The sequence below is a fragment of the Myotis myotis genome, unplaced genomic scaffold, assembly GCF_014108235.1.
Source record: "Myotis myotis isolate mMyoMyo1 unplaced genomic scaffold, mMyoMyo1.p scaffold_m19_p_2, whole genome shotgun sequence".
Classification (NCBI taxonomy): domain Eukaryota; kingdom Metazoa; phylum Chordata; class Mammalia; order Chiroptera; family Vespertilionidae; genus Myotis; species Myotis myotis.
In genome coordinates, this window is record NW_023416324.1 from 18,732,465 (window position 1) to 18,746,784 (window position 14,320).

The following is a 14,320-nucleotide window of genomic DNA, read 5'->3' on the forward strand; positions in this document are numbered from 1 at the left end:
TTCTAATGTGACAATATATAATCTTAAGCTTTGATTTTAGTTTTTGTGATTGGCTTCTTTATCTCTTCAGCTGCAAGAGATGAGGGATTCTTCATAGTTCAGTCATAGATAGTTCCTGGTTCTCTGATCATGTTTGTGCCAATAAATGATGACTCTGAGCTTATTCTTTTATTCCTCTAAATCCTCTCATGCGTTTAGATGTCACTCCACACCCAATAGGTGCCTTTGGTGCCATTCTATGTCAGCAAACATTTGGTCTCAAAGCCTGATTTTCTAGGAGATCAGATTATTCCAGATGAGAACAGGTAATAATTATATTAACTACTATTTCACTACCCACATGCTGCTGCAGTCACTTTTATAACGGGTTGATCCTCATGCCGGCAAATGAATCTGATAGAGCCCAGGTCACATCCTCACACATCTCTGCTACAAAGCAGTCTGGGAAGGTCCATTTCTTGCTTCCCCATGGCAGAGGGGAGGGAGTGGAGGAGGGGTATTCTTAGATGGTGGGCAGCCACAAGACATGACAAATATCCACTGTAGGGTCCATATGTTAGTTTTTAAGGCAAAAAGTTTAAAAATTGCTGGTGTAGATGATCTCTAAGTTCCTTATCATGCTAACATCATTATTATTATAAGCTAGTTAAATGAGTTTTTAACCAATGTCATGAAGGTGTTAGGTATGGGATTTGCATGCATTATCTCATGCACTGTCTGTGATCCTAGTAAGTCAGTCGTTCTCAACCTTCTGGCCCTTTAAATACAGTTCCTCATGTTGTGACCCAACCATAAAATTATTTTCCTTGCTACTTCATAACTGTCATGTTGCTACTGTTATGAATCATCATGTAAATATCTGATATGCAGGATGGTCTTAGGCGACCCCTGTGAAAGGGTCGTTCAACCGCCAAAGGGATCGCGACCCACAGGTTGAGAACCGCTGTAGTAAGTAGATTCTATTACTGTGATTCCTCTCTTTGCCTTGGTTTCACTAGCTGTGAGATAATGAAATCCCTGTGAGGTACTGTGGACAATATCCACACCTGCAGATGAAACTGAGCCTCCCGCAGGTGAGACCTGAAGCCTTATAAACTTACAAAGAAGCTAGAAGTCAGTCCTAGGTGAACCAGTCTGGGGCCGGTGTGGGTGTGGGTCTCTCTAAAAGTCATGGACTTTACCATGTTGTTTGGGATCACAGAGCAGAAGGCCTTATCCTGCTCATTCTTACCCCTCCCATCATTATATTGCTGAAATTGATGAGTCCCCTGCAGGTTAAGGGATTTGTGCCAGATTTCACAATGAGTCCATCCTTCTTCTTTTATTTTAATTAAATTAAATTTAATTTTTAAAATATATTTTTATTGATTTCAGAGACCAAAGGAGAGGGAGAGAGAAAAACATCAATGATGAGAGAGAATCATTGATCAGCTGCCTCCTGCACACCCCCTACTAGGGATCGAGCTCGCAACCCAGACATGTGCCCTTGACCAAAATTGAACCCGGAACCCTTCAGCCCGCAGGCTGATGCTCTGTCCACTGAGCAAAACCGGCTAGGGCTGAGTCCCTCTTTCTAATCCAGGCCCTTCCTGTTGCCTCTTCCTGGATTTTTAAAAAAATATATTTTATTGATTTTTTACAGAGAGGAAGGGAGACAGATAGTCAGAAACATCAATGAGAGAGAAACATCGATCAGCAGCCTCCTGCAAACCCCCCACTGGGGATGTGCCCGCAACCAAGGTACATGCCCTTGACCGGAATCAAACCTGGGACCTTTCAGTCCGCAGACCGATGCTCTATCCACTGAGCCAAACTGGTTAGGGCGTCTTCCTGGATTTTTAAATCCCCAGAGTCTGCAGATGACGGTCAGGTGGGGCCTTGGCACCTGATGGGAGGGAAAGCTATAGAAGGCCTCAAGCAGGAAGATGCCAGGCAGGGCTGGCACAAGAGAAGAGGCAGGGCAGCAGCGGATTCCTGCTGCTCTAACTCCCAGAAACTGGAAAAGGAGACTGTGGGTCATCACAGAGGTGGGGTGGAAGCCTGCAGGAGGTATCACTGACATCACAGGGGCGAGGTGACCTCAAGATGCTGGCTTGATCCTGGGAGTGCCGGCAGGTCACAGAGTAAGACCTCAGCAACCCATATGGAGAGAAAGGGCAGTGAGAATGTGGGGGTGTGACTGGACACCAAGTGACTCAGAGGGCTCACTATCCAATAAGAGTCTCCCAGCCAGATATTTAAATGTGCAGGGAGGGCAGAGACACAGCACAGGGAGAGACCAGCTGGAGTCTGAGGTCAGGTTCCACTCGCAGCTCCACTCCAGCTTTGCTGATCTGTCTGAAGACCTCTGAGCCCACGGTGTTTCCATCTTCGAGGTGGGAAGCTGGGTGACTGTGTTTCCAGGGTCTCTCTACTCTGATGATCACTGCTGTTCACTTATAATGGGAGTCTGACCTCACCCTGAGGGCCTGTTGTGTGGGCCACTCAGGGCTGGGAAGTTTTGGCTGAGTGGGTCGTGGTAGCCATGGTTTGGAGGGACAGCCTCACAGGTTCTTCACCTGGCCTGAGATCTGAGCTGAGTTCTGCTCTTCCCAAAGGGATTTACCTGAAGCCCAAGACACCACAGGTCCTGGTCCCCTGTGCTGGGCCTGAAGAAGCAGGTGATGATCGGCACCAGGTGAGTCTGGGGGTGGAGTGGGGCCCATGGGTGCAGCCCCACCTGCTGAAACAGAAGGACTGAGGCTGTAGGTGGCCCTCACTTCAGTCTCAGGGATGGGTGGCCAGCAGCAGGTGCAGTGGCTGCTTTAGGCAGCCCAGGAGCCAGTCCCAGCTCAGCTACTGGCCACTTGGTGACCTTAGGCAAGTCCTTTCCTCTCTCTGGGCCACTTGTCCACATGTGTAAAGTGGAATGTTGGGCTAGATGACCCCCTGGGTCCCAGCTAGCCCTGTAATCTAAAGATCGTGGACTCTGCACTTACCTTTTCTGTGGGTCACATTTCTCATCTGTGAATGGGAACATGTGTGTGCAGGAGCCTGGAAGAGGATGCCAGCCACCTATGGTAGGGCTCTTTTGAGCATCTCCCTTGATCCCAAACTAGGTCTTTGAAGCAGCCTGGGCCTGGCCAGTGGTCCATCCACAGATGGGAAAGTTCACGAGGGCTCCATGGATCTCTACGTGGCTGCAGGGGAGGGCCGAGGACTTACTGGCCTAGGAACTCTGGCTCCACTGGCCAGCAGGCCACTGGGAGGAGGAGGGAGGAGTGTCCTCAGAGCAAGGCCTTTCCAGGATGCTGGGAGTGTCCCTGGCAGAGCGCTCTGATGGACACTCAGGGATGAGCACCACCCTCACCGACTCGAAGGAGAACGAAGGACACCCTGGAAGCTCCTCGATGAAGGATATCGTCCCCCTGGGGCCTGAGGAATCTGCCATGGAGGTGGTCTTGAGGAAGATCCGGGAGCTCTCTGCTTCGGTGAGGGGAGAGGAGGGAGGGGAGAGTGTGGGTCTCAGTCCCTACTTAGGTGGGGACAAAATATGACTTTGTGTTTTATTAGTCAGTTTACTAGCTCTTACTGAATAGCTGTGTTCCCTGGTGGCATGGGGTAGTTCTCCTGTCCCCTTCTAGTCCCCCACCAGCTCCTGGGATTCCACCCTGTGCCAAGCGATCTGGGTGTGGGTTGGAGAGCCCTGGCACCCATTTGGTCTATAAAGCTTGTTGCCCTCTTGTCTTCCTGTTGTAAAAGTTAGAAGATCAAGGATCAAATCCTACCATTGGCATGTAGTTGCTATTGACCTTGAGAAAAAGATTCATATTGTAGTGCACCTGACACCTGTATAATTTTTTAACCAGTGCCACCCCAATGTATTCAAGAAAAAGGAAAAGAATAAAAAGAGATTTTAGGGCCACAGTTTCCTCTTTTCCTAACTGGGTAACAGTAGTACTTGCCGCATGGAGACCCTGTGAGGATTCACTGAAATGACACAATGCCCAGCCTTTCTTGCCTCTCTCTATGCCTTGGCAGGACCACCGAGACCCCTTCATGGTGGCCAACCTAGGTGTGTTGGCCAGCCGCCACCAGGCCTTCTGCCAGGCCCTGCCAAGGGTCTCGCCCTTCTATGCGGTGAAGTGTAACAGCAGCCCCTTGGTGCTGTGTGTCCTGGCCACCCTGGGCACCGGCTTTGACTGTGCCAGCCAGGTGAGTTTGGGCCACAGCCAGCTTCCTCATTCATAGGCCTGACGTTTCCTGGAGGAAAAAGGCCAGTTGCGAGGTGTCTCAAAGTGGGGACAGCAGCCCATGAACAGTGGCTGATGTGTGTGGTGCCCAGTTGTTTGTGAAAGAATAAATGAATGAACTGGGAGTAGTCCACCCTCCACTGGTCTTGGTGACGAGGGCAGTCAGCCTGAGCTAAGGAGTGGAGGGAACATGTGCTTTAATCCACAGACCCCGTTCTGTCCTGGCCCAGCCATTTCACTGGAGCCTCAGTTTCTTGGTCTTTAAAATGGGTTCAACTATATGTTCCTCAGAGCAGTCTAGAAGCTTAAGTAGCACAACATGTGCCCAGCGCTGTGGCAGATGCACAGTAGGTACTCAGTAGGGGACAGCTCCTCATGCCTGTGGTTCCTGTGCCCAAAAAGCAGGGCAGCAGGGAGGCAGCCCCTTACTCTGGCTTTGCCCATGGCAGGTGGAGCTGGAGCAGGTGCTGGGCCTGGGCGTGGCCCCCTCACACATCATCTATGCCAACCCCTGCAAGCCGGTCTCCCACCTGCAGTATGCTGCCCGCCATGGGGTGCAGCTCCTGACCTTCGACAGTGAGGAGGAGCTGACCAAGGTGGCCCAGCACCACCCTGGGGCCAGGTGAGACCAGCAGGGCTGCAGGCAGGTGGGGCCAGGGAGGAAGTTCTGGCAAACTGGCTTGTGCCTCAGCAAGGAGATGAAGGCTGTTCTGTGGTGACTAGGGGATGCCCAACCAGCAAAGAGCAAGAATTAGTGCCAGGTGTCCCAGTGCCCTCCCTGGTGCCCACTCTTGTCAAATAAAGATTTCCTGTGTCTGCAGAGGCGCTGGCAGAGCCTGGCATTAGGAGGTCTGGAGTCAGCAACCTCGTGGGAAAAGCACTCACATAGGATTCAGGAAGACCAGGGCTCACATTTCTGACTTACTTGTTCCATCTGTGTGTTCCTGGGAAAGTTATTTAACGTCTCTGATTCTGTGACAGGAGGTCTGCTGAAGGGATGTTTATAATTTTATCCTTTTCCTGCTTTTTCTTGTCTGGGCTGAAGTATGGTAAGTAGTGGTGTGTTCCCTTCCTGGACCTCCATGGCTGGACAGTCCTGAGGACCGAGGATTTTGGGTGGGGGCAGCAAAGCATTCAGGCCTGAGGTTCGTGTGTCTAAGAATGCCTGTCACCTCACACCCCCTCCCAGGCTGGTCCTCCGACTGTGGACTGAGGACAGCCAGAGCCTCATCCGTATGAGCGCCAAGTTTGGGGCCAGCCTGGAGCTGTGTGGACACTTGCTCACGTCCGCCCGAGACCTCGGCCTGGCTGTGGTGGGCGCCAGGTAAGAGCACGGACTCTCCCTCCTGTGAGGCAGGGCTCCTGGCCCCACGCCTGTCCACAGGCTCTGACTCCCTGGGTGCCCTCGGGTCAGCGTGGCCCCTCTGGGCCTCCGGGGGCTCCCTGTGGTCCTCAGAAGAGGAGGTGGGTGTCAGCTGCTGGGAGGGTGGGGCAGACAAGGCACTGGCCTTGGGTGCAAAATTTAACAGGATGCCGAAAACTTTGTACTCGAGAGAAATAATGTTTTAATACAGTATTTAAAAAATTAATGCAGAAGAAATCCATGATGAGCCCTAGCTCATTTGACTCAGTAGATAAAGCGTCAGCCTGTGGCCGATACCGGTTTGGCTCAGTGGATAGAGCGTCGGCCTGCGGACTGAAAGGTCCCAGGTTCGATTCCGGTCAAGGGCATGTACCTGGGTTGCGGGCATATCCCCAGTAGGAGATGTGCAGGAGGCAGCTGATTGATGTTTCTCTCTCATCGATGTTTCTAACTCTCTATATCTCTCCCTTCTGCTCTGTAAAAAATCAATAAAATATATTTAAAAAAAAAAAAAAGCGTCAGCCTGTGGACTGAAGGATCTCCGGTTGGATTCAGGTCAAGGGCATATGCCTGGTTGCGGCTCGATCCCCAGTAGGGGGCGTACAGGAGGCAGCCAATCAATGATTCTCTATCATAATTAATGTCTCTCTCTCCCTCTCCCTTCCTCTCTGAATCAATAAAAATATATATAATTTTTTAAAAAATCAAAGATGAGAGAATATCAAATTTTACATCAAGACAGGATTGGCATTTCTGAATTTTCCTTTTCCTTCTGGGTCCAATTACTCTTAACTAATCTTGTCTTTATTTAAAGTTTTTGTATTTTATTCATCATGATATTTCTGCATCACCGGGTTCGATCCCTTGATGGGATGTGTAAAGGAGGCAACGAATTGAGGTCTCTCCCTCACTCGCTCTTCCTCTCTCTCTAATATATATAGATATTTCATGGCGCACGAAAGTTACTTACGTTGATTGCTTAGTGCTTTGGTGCCCCCTTGAATGTTGCCCCTGAGGAGCTTCCTTCCTCACCTCACCTCACCTGACCTGCCCCTGATTAGGTCCTTTGCGCCCCCTGGTGGATGGTTTGAGATTTGGGGTTCCGATCACTTGCATTCCAAGGAAGAGAAGAAGGGGAGCCCCTGCCGCGAGGCTTGGGGAGGGGTAGCTAAGAGAGGTGACTGCCCCACAACCACGAGAGCCCAACTCACGGACTGTCATGTGGTGTGTGTCTCAGGGACCCCCATGGGCACAGCCAAGGCTGTGGTTCCTGTGGGTGCCCACGAGCTCCATGTAGTCATGTCCCCGTGTCTGTGTCCGTGTGCCTGTGTGGCTGTTTCCGAATGTGTATCTCCTCCTGCTGACCCTTGCGTTTCCTCGTGTGTTTCTGCACCTGTCACTGCACCTGTGCTCAGCTTCCACGTGGGCTCGGGCTGCCAGAATCCCCACAGCTTCGCACGGGCCATCGCCGACTGCCGGCGGGTGTTCGAGATGGGCCGTGGGGTCGGGCATGACATGAGCCTCCTGGACATTGGAGGGGGCTGCCCCGGAGTGGAGGGCTCTGAGCCGGAGTTTGAGGAGGTAAGAGGGGAGGAGGAGAGGGCGTCTGGGGGCCCCAGCCTGGGTTTATTGCACAGAGTGTGTGTGTGTACAGGGAGCTCTTGAAACTCAGTCCTGTGCCTGCATGTAGCTGGGCTTTGTGTTGGCTGAGAGGTCTCTGACTCTACATGCGTGGCCTGTGTGCATTTACACGAGTGTGTGTGTGTGTGTGTGTGTGTGTGTGTGTGTGTGTGTGTGTTTGCACGGGAGCATGTGGTTCTGAACCTTCTATAGGCGTGTTGGTAACTACCCCTGGTAAGGCTACAGTCAGATAGAGGCTTCCTTACTGCATCCCCCACACCCAGGGGACAGTTTCTCTTTGCTGATCACGTATTGATTTCAATGTTTCCAAGTCAGATCTCATGGTGCTACAGCCTGGTCACTAGGCTTGTGCCCTCGGGCACTTCTCCCCTCTGGGCCACAGTCTTGACCTGTCTCCTCCCCTGCACAAGGGGGTGCTGACACCTTCCCACAGAGCTGTCAGGGGAATGAAGAGGGAAGACACAGGGAAAGACCCCGCACAGGGACTGGCCTCACAGGGCTCGGGTCTGTCCCCACAGATGGCGAGAGTGATCAATGCTGCCCTGGCCCAGGACTTCCCCGAGGGGACCGGCATTGAAGTCATTGCGGAGCCAGGCCGCTTCTACGCGGCACCTGTCTGCGTGGCCGCTGTCAACATCATTGCCAAGAAGGCTGTGCTGCAGCCTGGTGGGTGGGCCCGGACTGGGCAGGGAGCGCTCTGTCCAGGGGTGCCCAGGCCTTGAGGGCAGGAGGGGCAGAGGGTCTGAGTTCCACCCTGGCTTCCTCATTCGGGGGAAACATGCTTTCATTTAGCTACAGGGTAGAGCCTGTTAGTAACATTACTGTGCTGTTCTCAGAGAGCCTGGAGGGAGGCATTGAGGGTCTTTATTCTTCCTGTGTCTGGAGGGGAAGTCTGAGGGCACATCTCATGGGCCACAGCCTCCCCTGCTGGTATGCACCTTACTATTTCCAAGCAAGCATTTTCTAACAGGCAGGGAGTTTTAGAACCCAAGTTCTAGTGAGTAAATAGTATTTCTACAACAAACATATGAAGGAAATATTGTCGGTACCATGGCCTGGAGGTTGAGGGTGACATTTGTAGGGTAACAGTAAATGATATTGAGGTCAGCCATCTCAGGAGAGTTTTTGATTGTTTGTTATTTGGGGGAAGGGGTGGGTGGGGTTGCTGTCCTCACAAAGGGAGCTAAGTGGAAACTGAAGTGCATGTGGAGCTAGAATAGACTCACCCTCTGGGTTAGTGCCCGTTACTTTGAAATGTTATGACCATCATATAAGTATTTCTAAATAATTTTTATTTTATTTTTAAATTATATTTTTATTGATTTCAGAGAGGAAGGGAGAGGGAGAGAGAAAGACAGAAACATCAGTGATCAGGGAGAATCCCTGAGTGGCTGACTTCTGCACATCTCACGCGGGGGATCGAGTTTGCAACTCAGGCAGGGTGCCCTGACCAGGAATTGAACCATGACCTCCTGGTCATAGGTTCATGCTCAACCACTGAGCTACGCCAGCCCTAAGTCATTTTAATCTGTTTCCTTATCCTTTGGACAAATGCCCTACACACACCTTTGTAACCCTAAAGGCACGTGGGTCCACTAATTTCATTTCCTCACGAAGCTTCTCATTAGAGAATGTTGTGATTTGGGACATATGATTTCAGCCATCATTTAACAAAAGCCCGAGTTATGCATATTATGGCTTACCATTTTTACCTTCACAACAGCATGAGCTGCCAGTGATTAAGGATCTATTATGTGAGCAATTACTGTTTTACCTCATTTCTGCTCAGCCCTCCTGTGAGGCAGTTTGGGGCCATTCCCATTTTGCAGGCAGAGGTCTGGAGGCTCAGAGAGAGGAAGTGACTGTCCAAGGCTGCACAGCGAGCTGGTGCACAGCGGCGCCAGGTCTGTCTGACCGAGAGGCTGGTGCCCTTGTGTTTGCAGACATGCCAGCCGAGCGGAGCGCCCAGCCTCAGGGCTGCCATGACTAACCCATGACCAACTGGCTTAGGGACAAGTGGGGCTGTGGGCGCAGGTGGCTGGATCAGTGCAGGCAGCTGAGAGAGAGCGGGGACAGGAGTGACTCACACCAGGAGAAGATGGTGGTGGTGGTGAGGGGACCCAGGGAGAGAAAACCAATAATCAGAAAGATCTGGGCATCTAAATGCTCAAAGGGTATGGAATGGCCCCAGTGCCCACAGAAACCAGTTGGAAAGATTAAGGAAATGAATGTCGAAGGTTGGACTAGGAGTGGTTGTTCAGAAAGTGGTTGATAGTAGTTCATGTCCTAGGGTCTGGGGCTGCAGGTGAGCATCAGCTCAATGTACATCGGAGTGTGGCGGAGCTGGGGAGAAGCCACCACGTGCTCAGTGAGGCATCAACAGAGGCAGAACATGTAGAAGGGAGGAGGTGACAATTACGCTGCTCTCTGACTGTGAGAGCCGGGCACTGACAGGGGCACTAAACCCAGCCCTGCCGCATTCTCCTGCGTAACTTCTGGCAAGACTCAGTTTCCTCAAATGTACAGTAGTGTTCATTGTTCCCACTCAGAGTGTTGTTAGGAGGATGAAATGATTTAATATGTGCAGACAGGTTGGAACAATGCCCGGGTTACTTGTACAATCATTGTTAGCAGCAGTAGCAGCCGCAGCACTCTGATGAGGTGCGGGTGGGGCAGAGGAGCCGTGGGAGCCCAGAGAACAGGCCCGAATATTGCCGGAGACCTGGGGAGGCTCCTGAAGCAGGACACAAGTGTTATCCAGTGCTGGGCAGAGGGCCTGGGCCGGTCCAAAGGGTGCGGGACTCAGTGTTGACCATCAGTGGTGAGACCTGGCTGAGCACAGTCCTGTTCTCTCCCCTCTCCCAGGAGGCCACCGGAAACTGTTGTACTATCTCAATGAGGGCCACTATGGCACCTTTCGCGCCTTCCTCAGGGATCATGTCCCCAGGATGCCAATTGTGGTGAAGGTAAGGGGACCCTTTGTGGCTCTGGCACCTCCCAGACCCTGATAGCAGTGAGTTCAGCCCCCTTCCCTTTGAGGCAGCGATCCCTCTGCGAGGTGCAAGGGGGCAGGGTCTTAGACTACACATGGCTTTGTAGATTGTCATACCCCATGCGTGTACGAGGATGTGCACAGACAAGCCTGTTTGTATTTGCATGCGCACTTCTGTGTGTGTGCATTTTGTGTGTGAGCATGATGACTGACACCTGTGCAGGCAGGTGGGTAGATGGGTACATGGTCCTGTGTGGGTGTGTGCGCACATCGGTTTGCCTCTGGGTTTCCATGTGATCTCTCTGTATGCACTGTGTGTGTGTGTGTGTGCGTGTGTGTGTCTGTGTCCAGAACCCTTGAATGCTGGAGATGCAGGAGTCCTAGGAAATGGAGGTTCTCTAACTTGCTTCCCAGTAGACTTATCTGGGAAGCTTCCAAGGACCCCGATGCCGAGGAGAAGGCCCAGGCGATGGGAATCAGGCCTCTCCTGGGTTGGGACGTGGCATCAATCCTTTGTTAAACCTCCTCCAATGGGACTCCAATAGCTGCTGAGTTTCACCCACTATTTTGAGTGATTATTGACTGAAATCTTTTCCTTTTATAGATGAGAACGGAGGCCCCATGTGTGTGGCCTTGAGAATTAGCAGGGCTAGAATGTGTCACTTGAGCGAATATAAGCTCCATGAGGGCCGGGTCAAGAGCAGTGCCTGGCACATAGGGACTGGCTGGTGTGAGTGACTGCCAGTGTCCTTGCTGGTGCCTGGAGGTGCTCTGCTGGACGAGGGCATGGGCTGGGAGGGTGGGTTGGGGGCAGGAGCTCTTCCTTCTCTGATTCCCCACCCCTGCGTCCCTGCAGGAGCTCTGCTCAAAGCTGCCCCTCTTCCCCTGCATCCTTTATGGTCCCACGTGTGATGCCTTTGACACGTTCTACAATGAGGAGGTGCAGCTGCCCGAGCTGGACATGGGTGACTGGCTCATCTTCCCCTCCATGGGTGCCTACAGTTCAGTCATGAGCTCCACCTTCAATGGCTTCCCGCCTGCGTCCATCTGCTACATCATGGGACCTGAGCTCAGGTATCTGAGGAGAGCTCAAGCATCTGAACTTGGCCCAGGGAGCTGAAGGCTAAGCTCTGGGTTCCCAGGTCCAGGAAATACAATCCCCCCCCTCCCCCCTGACATACACACACACTGGACCCAGAAAACATCCAACTGACATACATTGCCTGTGGGGTGACCTGTTACACCCGTTACCCATATAAGTTCAAGGCAGCCCACCTGGGCAGCTGTGACAGCTCTGATGTTTAGACCCCTCTGTGTCCACAAGCTGACATCCTTAAGGCCCCCGTAACCCTTAATTCTTGGCCAAGGCCCCACTCTGCTCTGACCATTTGTGGGTGTTCCCCGCTTCCCTTATTCGAAGTCCCTTCCCTACCAGCCTCAGGCTCCCCCACAGGCTCTGCCCAAGGGCCTCCTGTTAGCCTAATCTAGAGTTCACTCCCCGTGGTGATGGGGGCTTCTAAAACACCCCTTTACTGGTACAACCTTTCCACAGGAGCCTGCTGGAGACTGCGCCTTAACCTGGGACACTGCAGAATGGAGGGGTTCCAGACACTTGGTGCGTCACGTGGGAAAGCTTGGGCAGAGGTGGGGGTGGGGTGGGGAAGAGACATGTGGGAAGCAGCGGTTTGGTTGCCTCTGAAATGATGAGGCAATTTTCCCCAATGTTGGCCTGAAACACAGGTGAGCCCTTCTGGGCAGATGACTTCACCCTTGTGATTCTTACCCCCTGAGCCCTGGAGTGGGGTAGGCTTGAGAAACTGGTGTTATTATGTTCGGATCCAACCCCAGCAGGCCCAGGGGTTTCCTAAGGTGTGGATGGAGTCAGTAAAGAAGAAATGACACAGAGACAGGGTTCAGTTGATCAGCAGCCTCGCCAGGTTCTCTAGTCAGGTTCTCCAGCCAGGTTCTGTAGCTAGGTTCTGTCTTTATTCTCCTGTTACATCTGTATTTATACCAGTTGATATTAATCCTACCCATTCTATTCCAAAGGTTAGGTCGTTTGTTATCTCCATTCCAGGTCACTACTCTATTGTTCTGTTAAGATACAAGGAAGTAACTGAAGGAGATTATCCTAAGTAAAGATTATGTAGCTTAAACGTGATTGTTCATAGTTAAAAGTGATCAACTACCCGCCTGTCACTTAGTTAAGGGGTTTTACTGATTTATTCTCTTCCTTAGTCCTGTTAATCCCTAACTCCACGGAAAAATCCCCACCTGGGGAAACAACCTTTCTCTGAGAGGTGACCTTGGTTAAAACACATAGCGCTAAGTAGGGGAGCAAACATATTAAGAACAGTATACCATATACACCAGGTCCCTTGAAACATATGCTGTGCAGATGTTTCTTCCTTGCAGCGACTATGTCAAGCAGCAAGGATGGACCGGCTTCCGGCATTATTACAACACATGCTCCCTAAAGGCCATAGCCTAGAGTGTGAAACAACCTGCCTTGGCCAGGACCTTGAGATTCTTTCATTCCTCTTTTTATTTAAAAAAAATATGTATCTTAAAAATTGATTTTGAGAGAGAGAGGAAGGGAAAGGGAGAGAGACAAACATTGATGTGAGAGGGGAACACCCATTGGCTATCTTCTACACGCCCCTTACTGGGGATCAAGTCAGTCCACAACCCAGGCATGTGCCCTGACCAGGAATGGAACCAGCAACCTTTGGGTGCTCGGGAAAATGCCCAACCAACTGAGCCACACTGGCCAGGGTTCATCCCTCCTTTTATCCAGTTAGTGACCCCTGTGTTGTTCCAGAAATATTCACGTGAACTATAGGCTCCCATTCTAGTGCCCAGAACACCAGCTCTGGAGTCAGACCTGTAGTGAATCCAGGCTCCACCACAGACTGGCAGTGTGGTCAGAGCCTCAGTTTCTCCATCAATGGCATGAGAATGATATTTGTTAGTACCCTCCTGGCATGGCTGTCGAGGGGATTAAGTCAGATAACGCAAATCCTCATTTAGGTCAGTTCATGTCCAGAACCCTGCCTCAGGTTGGCCTTGACCCTGGACCTTTCCTACACAGAGACCACTCCCTGCCCCCTTGGTCTGGGCATCCTCAGGAAGCATATTGCATCTGGCCATACAGGTATTGGGGCAGGCATGTGGGTGACTGGCCTGGCGTTGGCCTTAAGAACGCCCCAGTTTGAAAGGTGGGAGGACAACGAATGGTAACATCCAATTCCAAAATAAGACAGGTACCACCGTGTGTCTCCCAGGTTTAGAAACAATATTTGGGAAAGTTCTGAGCTGAGAGAAGAAAATGTGTCCTACAGGCAAGGACATTGGCGGAGGTAGGGACCGTGGGTCCCAGAGGCCAAAGCCACTCACCTCCTGTGTCCTGTGTCCTTTTTAAGCTTCACCTGATACGACTTCTCCGATCATCAGCTCCTGCACATGGTCCTCATCATCCACCAGAGTCAGCCCCACCATCTCACTGCTGCCTCCACACTCAGCTCAGACCAGGGATATTCTCCAGCCTCCTTGTGCCAAAGACATCTCAGCCCCAAACATCTGAGGAGAAAGGATGGGCTGCAGATGCCTCCTAAGGACGCTAGAGGGCTCAGGCAGCCTTCAGGTCCTGTGTTACTCATTCCTCTACTCCCAGATGCTGCAATTTGGGCTAGAAACAACCACACTTATCCCCTCAGAGGTGTCTGGAAGAGCAAATATGAGTGGGCTTTAGGTAAAAATAAAGTTACATTCATATGCAAGAATTGCTGTAGTGTTTTGTGCTTTGCTCTACAGGTGTTGCCCTGTGGCATTTTGGATGTCAACTCATCTCCCCATTCATTCATGAATCCATTCATCCATCCATTTATCATTCATCAGTCTTTCCATCCTTTCATCCATTGATCCATCGTCCATCTATCCATCCATCCATCCATTCACTGACCATCAATTGATCCATTCATCCATTCATCCAGCTGTGCATCCATCCATAAAATAAAATGTGAGGGCCTAGTCTGTGATCGTATTATTCTAGGCAAGGTTATACATGATGAATAAGATGTGCAGAACCTGTCC

At 51.3% G+C, this 14,320-nt stretch overlaps 1 protein-coding gene across 1 annotated transcript in view; it reads left to right on the plus strand.

Moving 5' to 3' along the window:
* Positions 1-2,259: 2,259 nt before the first annotated feature.
* LOC118676564 (antizyme inhibitor 2-like) overlaps positions 2,260-14,320 on the plus strand; it is a 195,521-nt gene continuing 183,460 nt past the window's right edge. Inside the window, 9 exon segments of the mRNA XM_036350687.1 lie at positions 2,260-2,380; positions 2,595-2,677; positions 3,287-3,470; positions 3,991-4,194; positions 4,682-4,854; positions 5,422-5,556; positions 7,011-7,176; positions 7,755-7,902; positions 10,102-10,202. Coding sequence (XP_036206580.1) covers positions 2,664-2,677; positions 3,287-3,470; positions 3,991-4,194; positions 4,682-4,854; positions 5,422-5,556; positions 7,011-7,176; positions 7,755-7,902; positions 10,102-10,202 — 1,125 coding nt within the window. The 5' untranslated portion in view covers positions 2,260-2,380; positions 2,595-2,663.